The sequence below is a fragment of the Vanessa tameamea genome, chromosome 14 (genome assembly GCF_037043105.1).
Source record: "Vanessa tameamea isolate UH-Manoa-2023 chromosome 14, ilVanTame1 primary haplotype, whole genome shotgun sequence".
NCBI lineage: Eukaryota > Metazoa > Arthropoda > Insecta > Lepidoptera > Nymphalidae > Vanessa > Vanessa tameamea.
In genome coordinates this window covers 3,518,693-3,542,506 of record NC_087322.1, presented here as the reverse complement: position 1 = coordinate 3,542,506, position 23,814 = coordinate 3,518,693, and the positions used below count along the sequence as shown (strand labels likewise).

Sequence of the window (23,814 nt, the reverse complement as noted above, 5' to 3'; positions counted from 1 at the left end):
AATTATCTTTTCCTTTTTTTATACGAGTGTTATAATCCAGGTTATAAATCTCGCGAGTGGGCTCCAATTGTTAAATAGAAAAACTTTATATTGACATAATATCTCTAATTCTGCAACTAGCGACACATTGATGATGTAAGGTGTTGTTTTTACATATTTTAGTGGTATAGTCAAGCGTGACAATATGAGATAGCCCATTAGCTCATCAGTCTACCTAAAATAAATTTAAATTTATGTTAAGAGTAAGGCTTCGAATTTCTTCTATCGTGCTATTTCAGTGCTGGTTTATTAAAAATATATTTGGCAGAATTTCATGCGATCCATGTATGCATTATCCTCTATACCGTAATTGTCAAAGGGTCGGGTATGTTTTCTAATGATATTGTTTTAAATGAATGATAAATCAAATTAAGCACGTGAAAACTCAGAGGAGTTTTTAATTAAATCCCTTAATTAAGATCCATGAGTTCTATGTACACGGCTATGTCGGAGTGAAATGCCTTTAGAAAGATAGACATAAAGTGTATATGTCAAACCTTTAACCTTGTTCCTGCACAGACAAAACACATTAATACGAACAAACGCATAGCCTTTGTGTGTGATATAATATATTGTAAGATTGTATTCATATTTGATGACTTATTTTGTTAAAAATATTTTATGAACAGATCATATTATTTTACAGTACAAGCATGCGCTATCAATTCGTACGTGCATTGTTTATGTATAAACCTTGTTACATCATTCACTGCTAATTGCATTGATAACTATATTTCGTTTGTTTAGGTAATTATTTTATTTTGTTTTCTTTTTTTATTATTAGATTCTAAGTATCTTTTTTTGATTGAATTCATTGAAATTTTGTACTATTTTGACTGGATATTGTATTATCTTTGAAAAATAATCCTTTAAAATTTTGAAGAAACTTAAAAAAATTACAAATTTTAGTAATGTACAGTAGCTATAGAAATATGTGTCCAAATATAGGCCAGGCCACAAAAAAGGTTCAGCACCTTTTTATCTTCTGTTTGATGACCATTTTTTTGTTCGGAAGTTGTTGTTAGAAAAAAACGAAACATGCTAATCCATATTAAGCATATGTTTAACATTGCCAAGTCGAGATAGCCCAGTAGTTAGAACACGAGCATCTTAACCGATAGTGCGGGTTCAAACCCTCTGAATTTTCATTTGCTTAATTTTTAATATTTCTCGTGCTCGACGGTGAAGGAAAACATCAGAAGGAAGGAAAACATCAACAGCAAACTTACAAGTGTCTAATTTCAATGAAATTCTGCCACATGGAATAACTTCCGAACCAAAAATAGACGAGACCTTAGTCTAGCAGTGGGACATTTACAGGTTGTTTACTTTTACTTTTTATATGTTTTAGAAAATTTTCAATAACGTTTATGGTCGATTTTCGGTCGTTTATATTTACGACAGTAGGAGACAGCCGTCCACGTGCTTCAATAATCTTTTATTATTCATTCTCGCTGTTTCCAACTATGTTTTGTAATTCTAAACAATGAATTCGAATGATTATGTATGCACGTGAAGATATATCTAAAAAATGACAGCAATAATTGACGCGTAATTCTGACAGAATTAATAAATGAAAATGTCTTTCATGTTACGATCACGATGATTCATGTAACTAATTGTCATATCATTTGTTTAGTACACAAAAATATCCCATATAACAAATGTGCATACTGACGGTACCTTGAAACTTACATTTACATTTAACAAATTATCAAGAATCTATTTGAATAGGCAAAGACAGAACTTTTTGTGCTTTGCTTGTCAAACCAAACGAGTGTCATTTTTTAAATTTGATAACTATTAATAAGCTTTACTGAATAAATAGGAAAAGCTGGAAATATGACATTATTATTGTATAAATTAGTAGATGGTTTTTTTTTATAATAATAGATGTAATTAAGAATCTTCTCTTTAAAATAAATGATAAAAAATACATTAACAAATTATATTTACAATAGTGATTACGGTGGAAACAAACATCTGTACAATGAAAGACGTATGTCTGAAAAAAGCATTGTACGACGCAACGTTTTATTAATATATTTACAAAGTATTACAAGTGAATAGTAATAGACTTAGATTATTTTCAGTATATCTTTTAGCGCTCCTTACAGCGATATGATGTCATATCCTGAGTCACGGAAAACATCAGATGGGAGAGGTTATTTTGTAATATAAGCTAATATAAACATGAACACGCATAACTTTTGTTAACATGTTAAAATAAACTAAAGTTTCTGAACATATTTGCGGGTTTGATGTATCCGCATATTGCATATATACACAGGCAATAAACGTTTAACCGTGTTCGAATTCTTGATAATTATGACTGCCTTTGATTTTCTGAATCTTAAAACATAAATAGTTGATGCACGTGTCTCTTTTGCATATTTAAATTTAACTATGGTGTTTACGTGTTGTTAAATAATTCTTTGTAAAATTTACACCTAATAATTATATATAAATAAATAAAAAAAACGAAGTATTTTATAGCTTGTCTGTGTTAAGCCTGTGATTTTTGGTTAACATTCATGTGTTCCAACCACTGGACTGTATCTACTAGTACTAAATCTCCTCTATAAATATGATATAAAGGTTCAGCTGAGATTAATACATCACATTTTCTATTTCTTTGTAGTGATCAACTATTCTATTTTTAGTGCATTTTGAGTATTAATATTGTATCCCTACTGTCACTAACGTCTATAACAGGACAATGGATAATAAATTATATCTGGATATAATTAATGTTTGAAAAAGTTAACAAAAAATTATGATTTTGTAAAACTTGTTATAATTGAATTATACTTGTATTTAAAACAAATTCTGAACGTATATTCTACTTCGAATTTTATAGTACAGGTCTTCTTTAGAATACAATAGTTATAGGAATATAAAGACTACAATTTATTACCCTATTACGTCTAGTTTTACTTTATTTACGTGAAGGAATGTAAATTGCATTTATCTTTTGTACACGACTCCCCACAAAAGGAAGAGAAGGAGTTATGGTCAATGCAACTATGTATTTCATTTTCTTTATTAAACCATAACTTTTAAATGAGAACAGATTTGGATGTATTGGTATCGGTAGAATCCTTACATCATCCCGAATGGCCCTGTCTATGCATTCATATATTCAGGACAACATTTTTATTGTTTTTTTTATTAAGATATTGAGCGAAGACATTAAAACAGATTTTCATGCAAATTATATTTAGAACTAATGCGTTATATGAATTACGTATAATGTTTAATAGCTCCTTTACATTATGCAATTTGAATAAATAGTGTTTATTTTTTTTTCCGGATATTTCTTCATGAGTTCTATAATTTGGTAGCACTGAATACTATCGAATATTCTATATACTTTTATAATAAACTTCGTTGTTTACAAATACAAATGTCGTTATAGATAATCGCAAGGATTAATAAAGTATTGTATTTACAAGTACTTTAAAGATTAGGAATCGACAAGGTTTAAGACATCCTGCTACACTCGATTCTGAGAGGAGATAAAACAGTGCATTGAACGGTTTATGTGCGTCCAGACAACGGATACGATAAGCGAATGTATTAAAACATAACATAATTAAATGTCAGTGAGCAGATTTGTTAAGTTTATTAGTAAATCACGTCTAATGTTATATATCACATACGAAACCAAAGGTTTGGCAAAATATTAAAAGTTAACGTTGTACTCCAAATTTTCATGTTCACGTATTATAGATAATTTTTAAGTATAAAGGAAAGTAGCAATATGCTATAGTACCACGGGTTGAACAGTCTCTTCTTAAAGAATCGAAGCTTCTTACACGTTGCTCCAATGTCAGCTAGTGGGTTTACAAGTACATGTAGATTTTCTTGCGTCTTCTTTAACCGCCAAGCATGAAATTAATTTATTCAAATTTATCACACGAAAAAGTCGATTAAGTCTTTATTCACTGGAGTAACCATTTCTTCTTGGTTCTTTTATATATAAAATAAATCTAGATAAAAATGGTAAAATACATCTACGTATTTGGTATCGTTGTGTGTACACCGTCCCTCGTATTGTACTGCATAGAAAACAAATATGTATATCTTACATATCACAAGTCAGGTTGTGGTATTTAGTATCTTCGAAACTACATTTCTATTTTTATCAGCAGTCAAAAATATATTTTTTTATTCAGTAGGATTTTGATACAGATATCAATTTTATTTAAAAATATCTCAATTAAGATAAGGTATAAATTGCATCGTGTAAAATCCAGGACCGCTAACGTATTGCTTCACATAATATTGTTTTAAAAACAATGGATCTTCCTTAAGTCATAAAACTACACTATTCAAGTTAGTTATAAAGGTTGTCGCTAATCTTAATGACTGATAATAAGTAAAGCTCCTGTTTTCTATTAATAACGATTTGAATTGTATTACAAATAACGGGAAATAGAAACGAAAATATTTGGATATAATTTGGAATTCAAACGAATTAATAACTGTGAGTGGCATTTCAATTTGGAAAACACACTTTGTTAGTTATACATTTTGTAATGAGAGTTTGGAGCCTGAATTGATGAGTTCACTTTATATGATTTCAGAATCTTCACATCCAGGACCTCAGAGAACAATCGTTAGATCTTCACAGGGATATATCATCATCTGTTCGTAAACTCGGGGTCGCAACCGACGAAGTGGCAAACTTCGTGCTCCCTGGCGACGTTCCGCTCTTCCCTGTAAAAATAGGAGAACCGGGGTACTTGGGCAACAATAAAATATTAGGTAAAATTAATTGAGCTTATATAAGGGTTAAACCGAATCAAAAACTGCTTTATATCAGTAAGTTTATAGGGGTAAAGATTATTTAGTGAGATTCACCTAACTTATTTATATAAGTAGTATAATAAAAGTGAGAAGGCGAAGATGATACTAGATTATTGTTATTTGGCATTAACAAATAAAAATTATATAAATTTATTTCTTAATTATTATTGGTTTGGATTTTTTACGTAAGTCTCGGATACCAGTTAGGTTTACGTTTTTGAAGATCCAAATACAAATCAAAGTGTATCGTTAACACAAATTACTGATATGTGTCCAAAAAAGTCGCGTCAACCATAATTATAATGATATCATGTATATTGCTGACAGATTTTATCCATGGTGGCCTTTCTTATCGGTGACTAGCTATCTGTGAATGGGATTTCATGGTGCATCAGTGTGTGTGCAAACATAAATGCACCCTCTATTGCCTCACTCTTATAATCCGATAAGACAGTAATTTGCGACGACACAGTAAAGAGAGTTCGGGCACTGAACTTTTACGTGTCACAACAGCACGGCCAAATTTGAAATCTAAAAACGAACTTCCTACTACTGACAATTATTCGATAAATTGACCGAACTATTACTATCCCGTAACTAGTAATTTCACAGTTTTTTATTAATATGTGCTTGTATTTAAAAATGGACATAGAAAACGTTATTTTAAATTATAAAAATAGTAATTCAGTTCACCTAGGGCACCTCTGCCATGTTTAGTGGTGCGGTCGAGATTACAAAAGCGGTTTTCATTTTCTGCCATTGAACACGACGCTACGCAAATGCCAAATTATATTATTATAGACAAAGATTTTATTAATAAACATTCACTACGAATGGACACAAAATTCAAAATATTTTTTTCCTATTTCAGGTGCTCCAATAGACTTTAACAGGTACAAACCGGACACAGTGGAGGACATCGTGCCTTTCGATTTCATTAGCAAGTCTATTTATTCTGTGAGCCATTCCAACCCTAAGCGGAGGATCGAAACTCCGATGAAAGAGGCTCTCGATGACGTCATAAGAGAGGTCAGCTTACATCAATTCGCTATAATATACTTTACAATATTTTTTACTTTAGAATTGCCATCTTATTATGACCATTACTCATACTCATACATCAGTTGTCACAATAGCTTTCAAATTGGACCACAGCAAAATGTTCCTTCGTTGTTTATGAATATACAAATAATTGAGTAAGTAGCTGGCAACATCTCTATTGCATTGAGCATCGCCAGTTATAAGGCCTCTTTCGACACAGTAACATATTAATACACATTTATTACACTAGCATACTATAAGGCTATTAAGTATCAAATAAATTTACAAAATTTTCTACTGACAACTGTGACGGCGTGGTCTGTTCCAGGTGATGGAGATAATAAACGCGCCGTCACGCCAGCGCGGGCGCGTGATCGACTTCAACGAGTTGCTGTACGGTTACACGCGCCTGCAGCCGCTGCACGGCGCCGACCACGTGCTGGACCTCCTGCTGCGCTACCGGCGCTACCGCGGACGCAAGCTCACCGCCGCCGTGAGGCGACACGCGTACCTGCAGCAGTCCTTCACGGGTCAGTGTCGACTATTACGTAACTCTAATACTCCACTGACATGAATACCTCAAAACTTTTTCATTATTACCTACGATTAAAAAATCAGGTTTGTAGTTTACTAAGTCGGTGTACATACATTTTTAAATTACACAAAAAAAGGATATTGCCTGAACTTGAATTCAATCAATTATTATTCAAAAATTTTGGATGAAGTTGTTTGTACTTGTTTACATCTGTCGATATAAAATTTCTTTAACATATACAAAAAAATAATTAAAGATGAGAATATGTTTCGATGTACAGACAATTTGTAGAGTTTTTTGTCCGAAATATTAATATAACTTCACAGATATACAATTTATTTTATTCTTTTTTTAATTTACCCGTACCTCTAAATCACAACAATCTGGTAAAACTTTATATGTACTTATTTAATCTATATATATTAGACAAGAATGTTAATGGTATTTAGGTTCAACTACTGAAGAATTCATAATCATTACATATTAAGAATGATTTATATATTTTAGCTTAAATAAATGTATACTAGATTAAAAATAAAAATAACCAGCATACATACAAAACAAACATGGAAACCTGGAATGATGCCAAGAATTCTAGTGGGATATCTTCGTTAAAATATAATCCCGATTCTCTGTACGAAAATTTTACTAGCCTCTTCAGCCAATAAGGCGTTTGTGGAGTGTTTCATTTACTTTAATTCCATAATATCAATTTTACACTGATCATTACTATGGAAGTTATAATCTTTCTCAACATTTTTTCCAGGGACTGACATACGAGAGTTGCCCATGGGCGAACCGCCACCAGTTGAAGAGCCGGAAATTCTCGAACAATTAGATCTCAACGGGAAAAATTATCAGAACGATTACGAAGACTTCGACGATCCACAGGGTCAAAACAGTTTCCTTGATATCAGCAAATTGAACGTCAGAGAAGCATTTGAAAACAGTTTGCTTAAAATACAGAGTAATTTACCAAAGGTCCTGAAATGGAGTGACGATGAATACGAATACCCCATCTATGATAGACGGATACACTTCGTTCTCCCATTGCTAGGAAGGTTTGAGGTCTTCAATCGATTTATGAAGAATTACGAAGATATCGTCTTAAAAAGCGACGAAGCTGTGTCGCTTATCGTAGTACTATATTTAGATAGCAAAAGCCCATTAGATTACTCAAATTCAGAATCTTTGGTAAATCACTACAGGGATGTCTATGGAAAAGATATAAAAATAGTTCAAATGGGTTCAACGACATTTTCGAGAGGTGCCGCCTTAACGGAAGGTATCAAACAGTGTTCTAGTGACAATTTAGTTTTCTTCATAGACGTGGACATGATGTTTAACCACGTGACCCTCAGGAGAATAAGAATCAACACAGTCAAATACCACCAAGTGTACTTGCCAATCGTATTCAGTGAATACAATCCTGAGGTCGTTTACGGCGACGATTATAATAAGTTCAAAGACGAAACTCTCGTTATGAATACAGATTTAGGTAAATACGTTGAAAGCGAAGATGGTGCTACTAAAAGTGATAGAGAATTAGCGAATTTGAAATATAGTAAAGTGATAAATGATGATTTCGGTTATTTCAGACAATACGGTTTTGGTATACTTAGTATTTATAAATGTGACTTTGATAGAGTCGGTGGTTTCGATTTGAATATAAAAGGGTGGGGTTTGGAGGACGTGCAATTGTTCGAGACTTTAATAAAGTCGAATTTAACGGTGTATAGAATAGCGGACGAGACGTTAGTGCATATCTTTCATTCTGTTGACTGTGATAAGAAATTGGAAAAGAGCCAATTCCTCATGTGTCTCGGAACAAAGGCTTCGACTTATGGGAGCGAGAAACACATGACGTATTACATGCTTAATCATCCTGAAGTTCTGTGGCCGCAAGAGGAGAAAGGTGCCAGCTAGTATAGGGACTATAGTAGGTTATTTTCGAATTTCATTATTTTTTGGCTTCAAAAATCATTTGTGATTTTAAAATATCGATATGTTGTAGAACAGTTTTTATCATTTTGACTTAATTTTGACATGTTTAATAGTGTAAGAAATTATTTAATAATCAATTGTCACGTTCTGTATTATAATGTTATCGTAAAATTTGGTCTGAATCAGGCATTTTCAATGGCATTTGAGTATAAAATATCCTAATTTTTGAAGCATTTATAAACTTAGATGTTGTTTTAGGTAGTTAATAAATGTTCCTAAGCACTAGTAATGATATATATTTTTAGATCAATTTATTCTATTGTCCAATTTTAATAATTATACAATTTTAAAATTACATGTATATAAATTTATTCATTTTAAAAATTATCAAATCGTGAAAATTGAGTCACTAACAGGAATTATTTAACGATTATGTTAGTTGAACAAAGATCAATACTTTCGATTTGTCGTTAAATAATAGTAGCGTTTATTTCAATCAACTGTGTTGCACTCTTTTTCCAACATGCGTGTGAAAGAGTCATCATCCTCATTATTATGAGTTATGCCGTCGCCATCTTTATTTTGTGTCATCAATAATATTATTATATTTGAGATGTAAAAGTTGTTATACTCACTTCGATTTTGCGTGTAGTAAGAAAAAAATATTTTTATTTGCTTTTTTATTAATTTAATATGTTGATACTTTACTATTAACAGATCGTTATGTAAGTTAACGTACCAATTTCAATACTCAAAATACATATTTACATATTTTATTACACCTTATAAAATATTAAATACATACTTTCAAAATTTTTGTTAATTAAATTATAGCTCTTATTGCAAGCAAAGCCCATTCGTTATTATTTGAGAAGGTTTTGAATTGTATAAACTACCTAGAGAGAAGGAACATAATTGGGTGCTAATTATTAACGGCTTTACTTAAAAAATAATTTTTAGCGGTGTGTCTATACACTATTTGCTCTCTTTTTGTCATCATTGATTTGACATTCGAAGGAAGAAGACAGCATTGTTTAACTAATCACCCCTGTCACATAATATAAGACATCATATATGTTAAAGTAAATGCGTATTGTATGTTTCCATTAAAATGATTGTCCATTTCTGAGTTTACCAAACAAACGTTCCCAATTATCGTTTGGTAAAAACGCCGTTTTAGGCAATGCTGTATATTTCTATTTTTATAAATTGATTCCTTGTATTTGTAAAAATGAAAAATGTTATATTATTTTTATGAATTGGATTAAAGATAAATTGATGACTACAAAATATGTCGAAATAGAATTAGGTATGGTTTATTTTCCATTTGTATTTATTTATTTTGGCTCAAAAACCAAATCGCCAAATTATTAATTTAAATATTAGAAAATCGAAGAAAAATTTACAAATTGCCTTATTTAAGATACATTAATTAATAAACACTGCTTACATTGATATGTAATATGTAAGTTTATGTAGGTGTAAACAAATGTTCCATGTTAAAGTTATCATTGTCATAATAAGTATTATAAATATGTTTTATTAAAATCATTTCGCTGTAAATATAATTTTGTGCTCACTAAGTGCCAATTTTCTAGACTTTTAGTGTTAAGTAGGTAATTGCATATTTCTGCGGCAATGTGATGTGAACGATGAGTGATTTTTACGAAATTAAAATTTTCTCATAAGATATTGTATTATTAGAAATATCCTATATATTTTTTTTGTTTTGCGGAACAATTTATAAATATGTTACCTTTAAGTTCTTCTACTGGGAATTTCCATTGTTTTACACTCTCGAGCCTGTTGAGGAGTAGGTGTGAACGCTATTCCACTGTATTTGTTCAGTTCTTCATCTGTTCCACACAACGCTTGTGTTACAATGTACTTCTGTTAAGATCCACTATAATTAATTGCTAAATAATTTCGTATAGGCTGCACCGATATCGATTTTAGCTTAGTTTATGTGAAGTAGATATGAGCAAATAGGCTACCTGGTGGTAAAATATATTTACTCGTGGACATTGTCATTTAAAAGAACTCAGCTTCCACAGACATTGTCACTGAAGAAGTATAAACCAGTTCTTATACCGCTAATTTACCATCAACGATGAATCTAAAATGTTATGTCTTCAGTGTTCTTAATTATATTGTGAGTGAACTTATTCTTCAAACCGAAGAACAGCAACACAAAGTATTACTCTCTGGTATGCAACCAGACAAGTCTGCACAAAACCCTACGACCGGTACAATCCAATTCGATCCAAAATTTATTATATAAACATTTACCAAAGCGATTGAGAAACATAAATATAGCACAAGCGGAATTGAGTAGTGCTTTTTATAGGTATCGAAATCTATATTACTAACCAATTATTACAGTTGTAATAGAGTCACTCGTCATTAGTGCCATTATTGGATTCCTAATTAGGATTCCATGCGGTAGGTGAATGGATTGTAGCTAAACATACGTATCAGTTCCCACCACGTGCGCAACAAAACCAAGTTTAAGTGCCCTTTGAACAACACCATGTTCGTTACATTGCTCAATTTTACTGCAATGCTTTAAATCATATGCAATCACATGTATTCCCCGCTTATTACTTGTGTTTTTTTTGTCAATGACTTTTTGTATTATAAACCAACTTCAGCCAGACTTTCGGCTTTGGCCGAAGAAACCGAAGCTGGTGGTTTCTAGTAAGTGTGAATTGCCGGCCGGACGTCAACTGTAAATCAAAATAATACAAATTTATTTTTTGTTTACGTGATGATTACCAAAGCTTCAATCATGGGTAATCAGATTGGTTATGTTCTTTTTGTCTGTAGTCACACTGGCTCACTCAATCTTTAAAACGTAATACAACAATACTAAGGTATTGCTATATGGCGGCAGTATATATGATAAAGCAAACTTCACTTCATATGACCTAATGATAAGTTAAATCATTGTAATTTTTTGTTTGTAAAACAACAACAACAACAAAACATTTATAATTTTACCTTTATATTTCTTACAATTTTATTTGTATATTTTTTCGGAAATTTGCACTTAATTGACCAAAGTTTGAACGAGTTAGTTTTGTTAGTATTGATTCACACAACCTAAGAAAGAGTGAAACTCATTGTGACTTTTGAATCACTTTTAAGAAAATAAATATTGTAACTGACACAACACTAAGTTGTACCAGACATTGAGTATTCGTTTCGAAAAGTTGCATGGTTAGTTTAACTGTCTCGTTGTTTATATCAGCACAAGTAGCTAAAAAAATACATATTCTTCCTATTCTGTCAAACCTATCGGTACTTTGTATCAAGTAATATCAATTTAAAACCTTTTCGTTAAAAAATCCATAGAGAACGTTCTACATATTTAAAATAACTGGTACATTACAAAGATGTCATTAAGTGTCATTAAAATAATTAGCGAACTTTCACAGCCATTGTTGTGGATATTTCGTCATTGTGGAAAATTAGATGAGATTAGAATGCTTTGCTATTTACATTGAAACACTCAATTTTTGTAAGCGGACAATCATTTTTGAGAAAAAAATACATAATTATTAAAAAATATGTTCAAGTTTGTTTCTTAAATAAGATATACGACTATAATAGAACTTAGAATTCAATCAGTGTTTACCAAAATAAGGATAAATAATGAAAATTAATATTTAATTTAAAAAAGAATTCAAGTGGGCTTTTAGTAGGACGTTTAAAATAATAAATATTGTCTATGAATATTTGTGTTTATTGGCTTATTCATCAGTAAGTAATCAGTAAGTAGTAAATCTATCACCTTTAATTATTTTTGACGAAATGCAATGAATGAAATCTGATATTTTTCGGTATTCGACATCTTGTATTCACTCCGAATACCTAGTACTAAAACCTAACTTGTAGCGGAATCTAATATCATTTCGAATTGGATTAATTCGTACCAAATGCTGAATATTCGGTTACAAGATCTGAGATCTCACCGGACATTCGTAATTCATCGTGTGAATTTACTATTTGTGACAACGCTAATATTCAATGTTCCAATAGAAGAAGGAGTAAGGATGAGAAAACTTAGATTTCTGTATGTCATGCAATCTACTAATAGTTCTGCTATTAACAATTGTTAATTGTCAATTGTTTATATCTGTATTTAAAATACAGCGCTATCTCATTCGTATCAATTCACGTTGACAACTTAGCGCCCTTTCGTGAGTGTGTAGATTGTTATTTTTGTCCACTTTAAATCAACTTCTATTGTATATTTCGGATAACAATTTTGCCGACATTCAAATATCATTTTTTGCAAATCCACATTGAAATAGATAATTCAAGATCACAATGACGATATGTTTACTCTTCTTGTGGCTTGAATAAGTTCTACGAGTAAATATTGATTACTGTATATTTCCTCAATAATAAAACTTTATTTTTCATTCAATAAATTATATTTATACTTAGTTGTAGGTCTTTATACAAGCCCGTCTGAATAGGTTACCACCCGTTCTTCACATATTGAACAAACAGAAACACTTAGTATTGTTGTGTTTCGGTTTGAAGGGTGAGGTAGCCAATTCAACTACAGGCGCCGTCACAATGAATGAATGGTTAATATTTCTGTCTATGGGTGGTGGTGACCACTTATCATCAGGTGGCCTATCCGACTATACAATACGATTTTTTTTTAATTTTATTTATTTGTACATTTTAAAGTAACACTTTAATTTCTAGCAACGATAAAAATCTTCGATTTATAACGATTAGAAACTCTTATAATCGACTTCTTTATCTTTATGATGAAGCACTTAATATACGACACATTCATATCGATAAAATCTAATTTCAACTAACGATGATGAAGCGAACCTAACAAAAACTAAGTCAAATAAAATTATGGAAGCATGAATGAACTTTCTACTTTTTTTATGTACCGTATGATTATAATGAATCGTGATGTTTTGTTGTGTAATTAATATCTATCGTTTATATTGTGAATATAAGTTTAAATAGTTGAATTGAAATTCGGCTTTCCCGTTGGTTCAGTGGTTAGCTTATAGTGGCGTAGATTCCAAGGTTCTGGGTTCAAATACCGGGTCGGGCCAGTAAAAAGTTATTGAGTTGTTTATCGCAGAAACTCAATAGTAGCCCGCTGTCTGATAGAAAACAAGCACAACGAGCTGTTAATCCTTTGTCTGAACTCCATTCGGTCGTATAATGTCTCATCGAATTACTAATAAATAGAGAGTCAACGAATAGATAATTCACTTGATTATGCGCTCTTTATTTTATTCTGTGCAGCTGACATTTCATTTGACAAAGGTCGCCTTATATATATGTCCATTTGTTTGAGTTTTATGTAAGCCCTAATTCAAATAAATTTAAAATATTAGCTGTCATTGCAAGCTGCTTAAGTCACTTTTTAATAACAGTTTATGACCCTTCAGAAAAAGAGGTTAAATTAATAAAAGTAACCTAAGTCTTATTCCACGACGTAATTGTCTTCTATGCCAAATTGTTTAAGAATCTACGGAGGCTGTTCGAATTACAAAAATTCAAAGACAATATTTCTCATTTATAATATTAGTAAGATCCACGAGGATCAACTTGATTGCTTGGTGCGAGTACGTGACAATCGCGAAAATCTAAACCATTATAAGTTGATGATTATTACGATTTAGTATTGTATGAGGCAAGTTTATGTAATATCGTATTATGTCCGAGATAGAAGCGATTAGCTGTGGGATTGCGTTTCATAATGATCATATGGTACTGTTCAACTAGGTCGCGTTGTGGCCAGTAGAACAGCGGTTGAAATAAAGATATAATGATAGTCTTCATTGTTCTAATTTCGTTATTTCTTTCAATATTTACACTAAAAGTGTTAAAGGTATCAATTGTCTCGCTAACTGAATAGGTAACTTTATTTTTACTTTCTAGTAGATAGGAACTATCCTATAAAGTATTTCAGATACAGCGTTTGTTAATCATTACAAGTTACCTACAAAAAGTAGAGCCAACTTCTTGCATGCGAAAATACTCGGGATAATCTTTTACTAAAGCGACGAGTAAACTTGTATTTGATCTTCGAAGTAAATTCTATCCATTAGAAGAATCTTTGACGGATTCTTATATTAGTCTGCTTAATAAGAAATCTAAATAAGTAAGAATTCAGATTTTTAAACTTCGCTCGAGTAATGGCCACAGCGATTATTTTGAGAATAGTTTAACAAACTAATCTAAAAACGATCATCAGCAATGAGAAGAGCCTATTTGTTGTAATTTAAACCTCGAATTATATGAAACTATAGATTTTACGTAATCAAAATACATGACGCACTTCAATAAGACCTTTATTGAACTACGGGTCTAAGGTGCAATTAGGTATGGTATTGAATTGAAATAATTCTTATGTAATGTACATAAGAGTTACAATTCAAGAGCATTGCTTCTATTTTGTTGTTTTGTTAACCTTTTAATAAGCCGGTAATAAACATGCTATGTTGTGGTGAATAATAACAACGCATTTTGTGAAACTATTTTCATTAGTTGTAGTAAATTGTACTTCGTTCACGTTCACTTTGAATATGGAGATAAAGTTTATAATGATCAATAGGAAGCCTTCTACGTCGTATCTATTTAATGTGAATTATTATCTGTTCCTTTCTTGTAATAAAAACTTTTTAAAATTTTAGTGTGTTCTAATATCTTAAGCAAAATTAAAAAAAATAATAATTATTATTATTATTCGCATCAATATTCTCTCACTATATGAACTCGTGTAAGAATTTTAAACTATCTAGTTTAAAAATATTCCTATAAAGCATCGTAACATTAATGGTACCATTAACATTATCATTTTTTTTTAGATAAAATAAATTAATTCAATTTGAAATCAGATTTTAAATGTCTCGTTCACGCCGCGTGTATATATGATATATGAGCTAACTAGCTAGCTAGAACGCTTATACGAACCTAGGATTCAAATCATTAACTGAATTTTTCTTCGAATGAATTCTCAGTCACAGTCCTGTTAGGAACATGTAGCATTAAACTCCTTTACCCCGAAAATAATGAAAGCAGCTTATGCAAAGGTTATGCACCTGATCACTTGAGTTTGAATCGATTTAAAAAAGTGAGAATAGAGAAAATACTTCTATTTTTGTTTATTTGCGCTCTATTATATCTTCTGCGTGGTTAGGCCTTGAGTTTTGCCATTGTGGTTGAAATTCGTTTCGATCGTCTTGGAATTATTCATATTCTTTCTTCCAAATTAATATATCATTTATTATAAATTGTGTGAAGCGACTTATGATTTTTTAATCATCGTCCGTCCCGTATATAGGTAAGCTATGTTAATTTACAATCATGCTCTTTCAAATTTCATAAATCATTACGGACGTAACAAACGGTATTAACTATTTAGATAATGTTTACGAATATGAAAGTCCGCTATGAAACTCAAAAGCGTGGCAAAAATAATGGTTTTGAATAAACTGAGATTGTAAATTCGAATCCACTTCATAATAAACATAGATTTCTACTTTCTTTTATTTGCATATTTATGTTGTTTAAATTGTTTTTTTGTGTGCTTCTTAATTTTTTCTTCTAATGGCATAATATATTTGAGAAAATAGTTTTAAAGTAAATAATATAAACACGAAAGTTACGGTGTCGAAATGTATTTATTTTTTTTTGTAAAAAAAAACAAAATCTTATAACATAAATTAAACTAGACTTATCGATAAACTTTATACAGAACAAGAGTCGTTCCCAGCTGTAAGCCACTTCGTATTGTGCCGTTTTCTAAGCTGTCAAAATTGTCAAAAGAGTTTGTCAATTTTGACGGCTGACATATATCGGCAGTAACGACTGGCTAACAGCTGAGTAACCCGTGAGCGTGCACAGTCGCAAGCGTTGGCCGGGATGGTTGGGCCCAGGCGACACCACCTACATTGTACGTGGCTATCAGCCCATTGGTATAAACATTCAGGTGATCGGAGATGTTACGAGTTCACCCGAATAATGAACGAGCGAGCGTTCAGAAGGTCGTATTGGGACTTAGTAGGGGGCACCATAGCTGCCGGAGGGGGCACGGGATGGGGTTCCGTAGGAGGTAGAAGGACCAGATGGGTATCCACCACCGCCGATGGCGGTCTGTTCGTATTGTGCAACCTGGATAGCTTGACGGATACCTTCAAGGTTGATGCCAACTACACGGCCACCACTGGGTACACCGTAGGAGGTTGAGGGAACTCCATACGAAGATGATGGTGCGCCGTACGATGAGGAAGGAGCTCCGACGAATCCTGAGCCGGAGGAGGAGGAGGATGAAGCTTCTTCCTTAAGGAGGATTTGGCGGACTTGGTCGAGGAGTTGAGAGTCAACGTTCTGGCCCTCGGAGGTCTGGTATCCGGAAGAGACGGCACGGTAGCCACCACCGCCGCCAAGACCACCGCTGAATCCTCCGCTGAATCCACCAGAAATTCCACCGGAAGGACGGTTGTAATTGTATCCGGATGGGGGCTCGGCGCTTGCGCAGGCCACCAAAGCCAGGGCTATGCACTGTGGAAGATTTTTTTTATTAATACATTAAATCAATATAAAATCCTCAATTATTGGTAATAAGCTAAGCTTTTTATCAATATTATGTATAGCGTGAGCATCAAATATGTAGAACACTACACTACCCAATATAAGGTCTTGTGAATATTGCTTTACGAGCCTGTTAATTTCTGCAAATACTTGCTAATTCCTCCGAAGTGCTTCTCGAGTCTTTAGCTTTCTACGTTTGATTATTTATTGATTAGAAACGGCAAGTGAATAACTGTGAATTGAACAGCTATCGTGTAAGGTTGTCCCTAAATATTTTTACATGTGCTTGATATTATCTTTGGTGTTAGCTATTAAGACTATATTTTCTTTACTCATAATTATCATGTGATAAAACTGAAACTATATAAATATTTTATATATCGTGTTATTTAAATCGAAGTCAAATTGTATAAAGAATTAAAATGTTATAAATGTTTACGTAATATATAAAATATTTCATATAATTACATCGACAAAAAAGCGAATGAAAAGGAAATAATAATAATATTTTTGTATTATAAGATAAATAAACTCCATAATTATTAAAATAGTAAGCTTATGATTGGTGAAATTTTAACCCTAAATTTGACGTCATTTTAGATAATGATGTTGTTTTACATCTACTTTCTTTGTCTATGATTGCGCACGCGCATCTCAGTGCCAAGGATGTATAAATTGTACATACGATACGTGTTTTCCTTACGGAGGACAAATATTAGAGAAGAGACGAAATTATCGACTTTGTTCTTCATTTAAATATGTTTTTTTATAGCTACAAGATAAGATAATTACTAAATTTATAAACGGAATCGTCCCATATAAGTAAAATATAAATACGCATCATCTTAATTAACATTTTATAACAATTACGTAAGAATACGACTATACAATAGAAAATGAGGTTAGCGTAAACATTATTTTAATTTCTATAAGCTAACGAAATCAAATTCTTTGCTGGTTTTTCTGGTGTCAAATTTAATTGCAGGTGAAATTCTATATTCCGGTATGCTTATTATTTTGGGTCAAGAGTTGTTTTTAACGTTTAAAATGAAAGCCTTTTTATGTTTATGTATTTAGATAGTGATTATATAAATATTAGGAGTGGTTTACTATATTATTAACATTGATTTCGGGGTTTACCAATTTTAATATAAATAGTCTAGGTATCTATCGTTAAATCAAAATATTTTAAGTAAGTTGGAAATAATGTGTTTATTAAAACATAGGTCGTTAAAATCACATTTGTATGCGGAAAACTTTCGAATCTTAAAGGCTTTGTTATTGAAATATGGAGCGGAGTGTGTGAAATGATGCGAGTTTAATAATTTCGAAATCTAGTCGATTTGTGACCATGAAGTAATAAAGGGAGAAAGTTGATAACATAAGTCGCGGACGTTTCATTTATAATTAATAGATGTAAAGAGAACAATTATCATATTTAATGGTAGATTTCTCAGCGTTTTTCAACAATAGCTCTAATGAATATTGGTAAGAATATAGACACTGTATATAGCTTGGACGATATAAAATCAAGTCTGTAGAGTGAAAGTGCAGTGTCATAGGTCATTGAGATGCTAGTTGATTGTATATTTTATTCTCATACATTGACCTCATTTTTCTTGTAAACATGATCACTACAAAACTGTATATATGTAAATTTAAACTCACTATTCATTTAATTGATTCTGAGTTTGTAAGATTTAAAACAATAAAAATGTATTTTAATAATAAACAATTCAAATAACTCTTACAAAATTAAATCCATCTAGTAGTCTTAAATAATATTCGCGACAAACTGTGACCATTACGCGTACCTTCCGCCATGTTTGGAAGTCACGCAGTTAGCTTTCCAGATCTTCGTGACTGCACAATAATGACTGATCTTGTACATGTGAGAAGTGGTTCCAGTTGTATCGATATTATGTAACGAATGCTCATTGTTTCAGTTTCATGGGAAAGATTTAGTTAACGATAAAGCGACGGGAATAATACTTTGCGTTTTTAGATTCTATCTGATTTTAGTAATTAATAGTACAACGCAATATTTTATGTTACAATTTCCTTTGTTTTATTATAGAATTGTCTTTGTAAATAAAAACAAGTTCGTGAACGAAATTTTCGAGATTTTTATCGTTTTAAACAATTTTGCTGTTAAAAGCATGAATATAAGAGAGTTTTAATAAATTCTAAAATCGTTTCGGATTTGTTTTGTCTATGTAATTTGAAATCGGGACGCGTTTTCTTCGGAAATTTGTATCGTGTCTAGAATGGATCGCATTAGTTGATGACGACATTACATGGTGTAGACTGTTGAATATAGATAGTGGCTTTGATTTTAGCCAATTTGTGTTAAGGATTTTTTTTAGTCGTAGAGTATTACGTAATCGCCATTATAATTAAGTTAACCATCGAGGATTAGAAAATTTCACTTTTGTTTTAAACCAAGTGTTTTGCGTTTTATGGAAAGTGAATTAAATTATTTACAAACAATATAATTCGAACAAACGAAATGTTCAAGAAAAGTTTTATGTTTGTTAACATTTTTAATACATTAATACTATTCTTTGCATGAGTCTCGTTTAAATTCTTATAATGAACAGCTTAGCGTTTATATATTTTGAATGGACAATGACTAAGATTATATTCAAATGCGACTATATTTGTATTAAATTTTCTTGAATAGTTGTTAAAAGTTAATTAAATAGAATTGAATACCTCTATTTATAAATGTATTCTTATCAATTTTTCAATGATAAGCCGAAGAAAAAAATGTATATCCTTATAATACATTGATTCGTAAAAACATAGTGTTATGGCGAAAATGAAATGTTTTTTATTGTAATGAAGCAATATGTTACGGTAGCCGCTCGACCTATGACCATTACGCAATAGCGAAGGGAAGATTATTACCGCGATCTGTTTGACATTACACGTACATAGGATTATTCATTTTGATTTTCGTTAGATGCGATTGTACAACATTTTGAATAAAGAATTTGATTTAAAAAAAGAAGTGAATTTAAGTTTGAATTTCTCGAATTTTCCCTTTTTTGAATATGTAAGTAATTTTGTAAGGATGTCAATATTTAAAGACTATTTGTTATAAATAATTATGCAAGAAAAAGTACACATTGTCATTAACAATGAGAGAACATGTATTCCGAGTATAGAAAACTTTGTTAATTGTCATCTAAGAAAGTATAGTAATCTATCATCGTTTTTAAATATTCAAACGAACATTACAAAGGCGAACAAAAAATTTTTATGCGTTTGTTCTCTTTGAAGGAATTATTATTGATATGATTTCTGGTAAAGGAATTGAGACTTTATCGTCTTTGTCATAAGGGCTTTAAGACGATAATGGGTGATATTTGAATGCGATACCTTTGCTTATCTATTGAATTATTCTATTATTTTTGCTATGTTCTCACTGATGCTATTTTATGATTACGTTGTTTGTCTATGTATTCTTTTCCTTAATAAGAGAAACTATGAATACAGATTTTCGTTATATATGATAATGCAAGTAGTATAAATATTAAGAAAAATATTTTCGTTAATTCTAAGGTGAAGTGAAAATTTATGGCGTTGGGTAGGAAACTTAAAAGGTTTACAATTTTAATCAATATAATAATTGTATTTAATACATATATTTATGAGTTTTTTTATTTTAAAATATAAACCCAAAATTTTAAAATAAATTTCCTATCCAACGTCATAATAGACGTCCAACCGCCAAATTTAAATAACGTTCCGAAATCAACAAGTCAATATTAATATCAATAACCACGTATTTCACTTTAGGAGACAATTTGATTTCAGAACGTCACCTCACTTCACTGGACACTATCACGAACACTTCACTGACTTACCGCTACGAAGGCTTTCATGATGCTTAGTGTGGGTCACTGAGGTTCGTTACGAACTATGTGATGTTCACCTCACTGTACCAGGGAACTATATACCGTGAGAGTTCGCGGTGGGGCGGAGAAAGGACGGCTTGGATTGTGCAAGCAAGGGAGATGCTACCACTGTAGGAAATCCGTATAATTGGAGGGCGTCATACGTTTTTTTAGATTTTTCGAGGGTCATAGGTTATAGGCCTTAATGTGAGGCGATAAGAGCCAGTTTAATGATTAAAAATACAATTTTGATTGATTTCAAAATGATTCATGATCATTGACAATGACATTTGCGGTTGTTTTATAAATATGAGTGATTAGGAATTTGAAAGGTATAAGAATTGTAAAGACTTATTTCTTATATTCGATTTTTTATATTGCTGTCTGAATAAGAAAAGGAAAATCTATACAAGGAAAGTTTTTAAAATATAATTTTAGAAAAAAGCGACACTAAATATACATATATTTAAATCACCCACAGCTTGGTCTGCTTTGCCCATACAAACCGACGCTGCATGAAGTTTAAACAACCCTGCGGACCGTCAATGGGAATATATGTCATGATAAGACGTTTTGATCCTTGAGTCTTTAAATACACCGGCTCACTCACCCTCCAAACCGGACCACAAACTATTGATATTTATCGGTACAATAATTAATGAGTTTATTAACCGGTTGTTTGGAAATAAAAGATGTCTGAAAAGAAAAATAAAGTTTTGTAAACTTCTATACCTTTTCAAAGTAGAAAAATTTATTAAGCTTATAATTATTTGTTAAATTAAATTTGTTTGTCTAGGTTCTAATTGTTCCCCTTAGAACCTTTTTTGTTTGTTATTTTTATTGTCCTAGGATTTCTGGAAATATTGCTGTAAAAATATTACTGTCGAGACACATAAGATGCTAATCAGTTAAAAAAAATTAAACGTGATTGCTGATTTCGGAATATACTGAAATCTTCGTGGACTCCAACGGGAAGCACGGGTGGTACGAATGCTTAGTTGCTCACTCTTTGCGGTAAGACCACCGTGCACTCTTAAACATTAGCTGATCAATTTTATCGACGTGTGTATTTAAACAAGGAATATTCGAATTGTAAATAAAATGAGTAAGTAAAAAGTAAAAATAGAAGTAACAGCAAAGTTTTTGTAGCACTTTTGGTAGTTTTCATCAGGCACATGAGGTTTCTTAACGATTTTATTTCACCGACGAGCTTGAAATGAATTATTAAGACCAATCAAATACTTAAAAAACTGTTAAACGATAAACATACATACATAAGAATGAATGCCATCTGGATTAAATATCCAAGTAGGTATACACGAAAATAAATAGTTTTTCTACAAATTATATATGTATATTTTATTTAAAATGTATGTATGTTATACAGAGTTAAGATGTACCTATTATAGTGTAACATACCAAAGCTTATAAACTAAAAAATCTTGACCCGGTTTTTAGTACGAACGACGAGCGTGTTGACTGTTGACCAAATATAAAAAATAAATCCATGACCGTAGAGCAGAGTAAACATCAGAGATGGCACTAGAAGTATTTAATTTGAATAGTAGTTCAGTAATACAACGCAACAATGTATGTTTAATTGGTGGTAGGGCCGCCACCATTTATAATTTATCTACTGCTAAGTTATCGATCGTGGTGATCCGATTTTAAGAGTGAGGAAGCTAGTGTAATCTTAAGCACAACCGATAAATTTCTTTACTTCTTGCTTTCAATTCATTGACGACGTAAAAATTGGTTAATATCTCTTGAATTTTCAATGTCCCTTTGGGTGGTGATGAACACTTACCATCAGGTGGTTTCTTTACTAGTCACCCTGCATATAAAAAAAAAAAAATTGAAACTTTGTTTGATTGTATCAGGATACTGCTGTCTGTCCCTATGTAAGCTTAGATCTTTAAAATTACACAACAGATTTTAATGCGGTTTTTATTAATAGATAAATTGATTCAAGAGGAAAGTGGGTATGTATAATACATGTACAATATAGTAATATTGTGCATGTATTATACATGCAAGTATGTATTATACATGCAGTCTTGTCGTAAATATACACATTTTTTGCGCTTACTTTGCAAACGCTTGTGAAAATAATGGCTTATTTTCGAAGTGATTTTAAGCAACACAGCATTAATCCTTATCCAATTAAGTACCTTAAATGCATTGTGAATTTAATATAGATCAATATGGCCCTTTACGGGATGTAATTAAAATGAATATTTTCTAAGACATTACAGATTTAAAACGGAGGGACGCGGTTTGTATTGTCTAACGACTGAAAAACTGTGAAAGTTGTAAGTTATTTTGTAGTATATTTAGTATCAGCATTACACCAGTGCGAAGCCGGGGCGGGTTTCTAGTAATAATATATTATTTATCATTTGTCTTTATTCGAAGTTCTGTGTTCACGATACTGACTAGTAAGTCAGTATCGTGTCTCATGTACTAGACATTAATTTTATATAAAATACGTATATAATTACTTTGACAAAGTTTTGACATACATTTAAGTCTTCGCTTTCAAAAAAATGAATTAAACATCATACTGCAAATAGCTTTATGATGTTGTGTGTAATTAAATGTAGGCAAGCTACAGTCAAATTTTATTAAAAAAAAATAACGGCCTTACATTACTTATAAGTTTTAATAAGCTCTCGTCTCGTTAAACGATGATTTTTCTCTTTCTGTCATTATTGATTTGAAATCAGAAAATAGGAGATATAGCATTATTTAACTAATCACTCCCTAAACCATATTTATAACTGAAGCCGTCAGTGTTCTTGCATAATACTCGTACAGATAAGCGTACAGACGTAATTGCATTATGAAGTTAAAAGAACTGTTTTATAGGGCCGGCATTTCTACGTTATTATGTATGTTTTAATATGGCCTATTCATAAGTTTAAATCCATATAAAAAAAACTATGATAAAAAGCTTAT

General features: G+C 31.5%; 2 protein-coding genes across 2 annotated transcripts in view; one reads left to right on the top strand and one right to left on the bottom strand.

Annotated features, from left to right (window-relative positions):
- The window catches only part of LOC113398530 (chondroitin sulfate synthase 1), a 49,877-nt gene extending 39,818 nt beyond the window's left edge, over positions 1 to 10,059 (top strand). Inside the window, exons 3-6 of the mRNA XM_026637307.2 lie at positions 4,629 to 4,809; positions 5,723 to 5,880; positions 6,221 to 6,422; positions 7,194 to 10,059. Of these exons, the coding sequence (XP_026493092.1) occupies positions 4,629 to 4,809; positions 5,723 to 5,880; positions 6,221 to 6,422; positions 7,194 to 8,353 (1,701 nt within the window). The 3' untranslated portion in view covers positions 8,354 to 10,059. The remainder of the gene's footprint in view (positions 1 to 4,628; positions 4,810 to 5,722; positions 5,881 to 6,220; positions 6,423 to 7,193) is intronic.
- A 5,966-nt stretch (positions 10,060 to 16,025) lies between these two features.
- On the bottom strand, positions 16,026 to 20,973 carry LOC113398650 (pro-resilin). Its single transcript, XM_026637502.2, has 2 exons — positions 20,827 to 20,973; positions 16,026 to 16,924 (listed from the first exon to the last, which is right to left on the bottom strand). The coding sequence occupies exons 1-2, from the start codon at positions 20,842 to 20,844 to the stop codon at positions 16,421 to 16,423; spliced, it is 522 nt and encodes a 173-aa protein (XP_026493287.1). The 5' UTR covers positions 20,845 to 20,973; the 3' UTR covers positions 16,026 to 16,420.
- Positions 20,974 to 23,814: the final 2,841 nt, after the last annotated feature.